General features: G+C 31.3%; 1 protein-coding gene across 2 annotated transcripts; it reads right to left on the bottom strand.

Annotated features, from left to right (window-relative positions):
- Nucleotides 1-619: 619 nt before the first annotated feature.
- On the bottom strand, nt 620-3,568 carry LOC103487591 (uncharacterized). Of its 2 annotated transcripts, XM_008445940.3 has the most exons (7): nt 3,388-3,568; nt 2,653-2,760; nt 2,476-2,556; nt 2,271-2,339; nt 2,073-2,156; nt 1,640-1,693; nt 620-1,422 (listed from the first exon to the last, which is right to left on the bottom strand). In XM_008445940.3, the coding sequence occupies exons 2-7, from the start codon at nt 2,758-2,760 to the stop codon at nt 1,171-1,173; spliced, it is 648 nt and encodes a 215-aa protein (XP_008444162.2). In that variant the 5' UTR covers nt 3,388-3,568; the 3' UTR covers nt 620-1,170. The 2 variants fall into 2 exon arrangements, with proteins under 2 accessions (XP_008444162.2, XP_008444163.2); XM_008445941.3 differs by lacking the exon at nt 2,073-2,156.
- Nucleotides 3,569-4,974: the final 1,406 nt, after the last annotated feature.

Here is a 4,974-nt window from a genome sequence, read left to right as displayed (position 1 = left end):
ATGTAATTGGGAATTTCTGTTTGAGGTTGGTCCCATGGAGCCCCAGTTCTAGGTTGGATGGACATCTCTAACTATATGTCACTCCCCTACCTTGCCAAATGTCTTGAAGATCTATACTTAGTGATAATGTAATAGAGGCATTTGATGGATTTGTAGTACACACCGGATCAGAGAGAAATCCATGAAATTTGGAGAAAGTGGAGATATTTGAAAAATGTGAGTTTTTGTAATTTCTTTATTTTACTATTATATTTTTCCGATATCCATGTTCCGGTTGTGCTTCATTTTTACAACACTATTTTAATTTTTGCAATTTCTATAAATCTTTTTGGTAAATCATTATATCTAGCAAAACTATAAAAAATATTTACAAATATAACAAAAATTTAAAATCTATTAATAATATATACCAATAATATCTATTAATATGTGATATTGAAAGTATATCAATGTCTATTATTGATAAATTTTAAAATTTTAATTTAATTTTGTAAATATGTTAATTTATTTTGCTATATTTGAAAACAAATTATATTTTTTAATACATTGATCACGAAAACCAAACTCCACCTATCAAACTTGATTAAGAAAACAAACACAATAAACTGATCATAGAAAAGATACAACAAATCACATATTTTTTTAAAAAATAACAAGACAGTAATTGGAGTTGACAAACTTCATCGACGTTTCTTGAAATATACACACGATTTTGTTTCACCCATCAAAATAATCCTATTTATGCTTCCTTCTCCCCTTTTTGTCACGAGGGATGATTAATCCCAATACATCCCTTTTTTATACATAGAAAAAATATTTAAAATTGAAAAAAAAAACAAAATTGCCACATGGCAGTGTATCAATGGGTGCAACCGAGGCTCCACCCAAGTTTTTTGCTTTTGTCACATAACTCAGTATCTCTGCCTGAAAGCCTCTCTTTATATGGACGTCATGATTTTCTTTCTTCTTGGAGGAACTTTGCCTAATCGATCCCCTCCTTCCAATAGAGGAAATTAAAAAGAGAAGCATCGACTGTTGCTATTTTCCTAAGTCTGTCGCCAAACATCCGAAATTAATTTAAAGCTCTCTCATTAACTTCTAGTTGTTATCCGGAATCCATCATATTACCCCAGGCAAAATTAAGAAGCTTTTGTGTAAAAAACTAATCAACTAATATTCCTCCTCACCACCATAGTCATCGTATCCGTAGCCATACTCTTCCTCGTTTTGGAAATCATAATACTCATTCCCATAAGTTTCTGTGGGATCTTCACCTTCAATGTCCAAGTTTTCTTCAAACACCGTCTCGGTATGATTGTCTTCGAAGTCGTCTTCAAGCTCGTTTATACAATGGCTTTGACCAGATGAACTATTCTCTTTGCAACTTGAGGCTCCCTGCTTTTCGCTTGAATCAGGTGCAGGCTGCAGGAATTATTAGGCAGTTATACTAATCATGTGTAATCGAAATAATCAAGAAGGTTAAACTCCTTTCTTTCCATCCTTTGTTTGGGAGTTATTATTTTCATGTACTGATGATACAATTACAGTAACATTCGAAAATGAAAATACCAAAACATTAAAGAGGAAATAAATAGTTTTTTTTTTTTTTCAAAAAGAAAATATACATAGATAAACATACTGTATCGTAGAGGAGTTTGTCCAACACATCAAAGTCGAATTTTGAACTGAGCCTCTGCAAAGAATGATTGTGAAAAATAAGCTGACGAATGGATGTAAAGCAACCAAACAAACTAAGTTAGCTTGCACAAAACCAAGGAACTATGAAAATAAATACTCTTCCCCCACACTGAAATGAAAATGACCCCGGAACAATAATGTGGATGGTTCATGAACCCTATACTCAAGCATTTCTTAAGAAAATGATTTGGAAAAAGATATATGAATGAAAATTTTCATAAAAGAACATCATTCAAGTCCATAGAGGACCAATAAGACAGTGGAAGTTGGCCCTATAGAATTAAAATTGAGATTAGAACGAATCTATTGGGCTAAAATTAGAGATCACACTCCCATCCAATTAATCTATTAATTAGTTTATCTCACTGATATACCTTTTTAATTAGCATTTCATGTGTAGTTTCCTCTGTATCGGCTTGAGCAGGCTTGTTTATTGGAGCTTCTATTTTCCTTTTCCTCTGCTTTTTTCCAACAGAAATCATACTATAAAATGTAAAGATGCAAAACTCCTATCCAATGTTTTTCAGGATAAGGGATTTCTTGTCTAACACGAATTGTAGTTACTTAAATACCTTCTTTGATTTTTTAACCACAGCTGCAGCTCCAACGATATTCAGGCCTTGTTTCTTAGCTGCTTGGTCCTGAAAACCATGCATACCATTTATTTAGAAATCAAATATGATGGAAGCATAAAACACTTTGTTGCAGTGTTAAGTATAAACGTAGACCTTTTTGAAGCAATCAAAGGGTTATTAAGAGGGGCAAGAAGCGTTTAACCTGAAGATAGTCTTTGTTAATTTGCTCCCAAATAATCTTTTTATAATGTGCCTCCTTCCTGTTGTTTAGGTAAGAGTTCACCTATAATTTGTGAAAAACTACGGTTAAAAACACCATACAAACACAAGAAGAAATAAAAAGAAACCAAAGGCTAATGCAAATAAATTAATCGGGTACCTCACTATCAAAAACATCACCAAGGTCCTCTGAATCATCATTGGATGGAGAACTTTTATCCTTGTGTCTGGAGAACATGCTGAACAAAGATGCATCAGCAGTTTTCATCTGAAAACAACAAGAGCATTTACCAATATGAAAATGCAAACAATTTCAATAGCTGGATGTTATATCCTTTTAAACAATGGACAACAACAATCTACTACTACCAGTACCAGAAAGCCACAGTTTTTCAAAATATACAAAAAACAACAAATCTGCAATTACAAGATCCAGTTACATACTGCCTTCCGCACAAACCAAACAAAAAGTCTAGCCAGAAACATATCATCTCAAGAACAAATAAGAGAAACAGACTGAAATTCTCAAATATATTATAAGAATGATTTCAGATTCGATAATACAGAACAAGACCGTCAGAACTAACTTCCCGTCTACGGACAATCTATTTTTCACTCTATTTCGAGACACATGTACTAAAAATCAATTACAAAAATGCAGTATGATCGCCTTCACCAAAAAGCCAACATACTAAAACTTCAATTCATCATTGCTTGACCTTAAAGCTAATCTAGATAGATTATTGAAAGAACTAAAAACGGTGATGTAACCTAAATATGTCGCAATAACGAGAAGCTGACGGTAAACAAAAAGGCGAATCCAAGAACAATCCATCCTAAATTTCCATACATAACAATAAAGATCGTAAGCATGATAACTTGATGGAATACTTACGATGTTGATCAAAGAATCGGAATGTGTATAGCGCAGCCAAATTACTCGCCGCTGAGAAGGAAAACACGCGCTTCCTCCGGTTAGTGATTTAACACAATTCGGAATTTCGCCGACGATCCGTTGCCGCCTAAAGGGTAACTTCAAGCAGGAGAGCGAGAAACGGACTCGACCTTCGTCTCATAAAAAGGGCCCAACAATATAAGGCCAGTGCGTGAACCGCCCATTATTATTTTAATTTTTTTTGAATAATAACCGATATAGCATGGTTTTTAGGAGTATCCTCGAAAATGATAAAATTTTTGTAAATATAATGATATATTATAAATATAGATATCCATAACTTAAAAAGGTTATAATTTTCATATAACTCTTATATTCAATTCAATATTGTAACATTCATCCCATTGAATTCTATAATGTAATCTATATCATAATATGTATTATAAATAGAGGAGTGTGGTGTCTTTGTAAGACATACCACAATTGAGTTCAACTGTCTTCTCTTCTCCCTCTCTTCTCTATTCTTCTTTTTGTGTTCTTATCTAATTTTTGGTTCTTTATTTCATAACACGTTATCAACATGACACTCTACAATTTTATTATTTGCAAAAGGTAGGTTATAATATTAGTTTATTTTTTTGGTATTTGTGAATATTGCATGAAACAATCCATGTATGCATCATGCATAGTTTAAATGTTTGAGAATGTAATATTTTATACCTATTGCATGTTGTAATTTTACATATTACGTTTACATGGTTATTGTTTGTTAAAAAATATTTTTAGTTCATGATAAGATTATGATTTAGTTCATCTTTAATTTCTTTATGATTTATGTGATTGTTTATGTTTGGTTCTTATATCAATTATTTTAAGATCTATGTATAGTTTATGAGTTCTTTATAATTTGTGTTTATAATTTAGTTGTTTACTTTCTACTAGTATAAGTTTTGTAATTGTTTTTATGATCTAAATGTTTTTATCAATTTACTTAAGTATGTTGTTTTAACATATTATGTATAAGTATGTTGTAAAATTAACATTTTTGGTGTGTATTGTTGTTAATTTTTCATAATATGTATATGTAATTTTTATTTGTAATTTTAATTATTGTACATTAACATACATGTTTTGAATTATTATATATGGGTTCTATTGATTTTTGTATCATGTGTATACTATGGTATTTATCTAAGGTGTCTTAGAATGCATGTTTGACATGTTTATTACATTTCTAATATAAGTTAGTTTATTTGTTCTTTGTTATAGTTTTACCATGTCAAGTCTTACCAAATTAGAATTTCTAGCTCTTGATATCAATGGTGATAATTATTTATCATGGGTGCTTGATGTTGAAATTCATTTGGATGCCATGAATCTTGAAGAAACGATTAAAGAAGGAAACACGACTTCAAGTCAAGAAAAGGCGAAAGCCATGATTTTTCTTCGACATCATCTTCATGAGGGACTAAAGATTGAATATCTTACTATAAAAGATTTCTATGAACTATGACAAAGTTTAAAAGAAAGGTATGATCATCAAAAAATTGTGATTCTTCCTAAAGCTCGATATGATTGGATGCACTT

This window comes from Cucumis melo, chromosome 7 (assembly GCF_025177605.1).
Source record: "Cucumis melo cultivar AY chromosome 7, USDA_Cmelo_AY_1.0, whole genome shotgun sequence".
NCBI lineage: Eukaryota > Viridiplantae > Streptophyta > Magnoliopsida > Cucurbitales > Cucurbitaceae > Cucumis > Cucumis melo.
The sequence above is the reverse complement of the archived record's forward strand: the minus strand, read 5'-3'. Positions and strand labels throughout refer to the sequence as shown.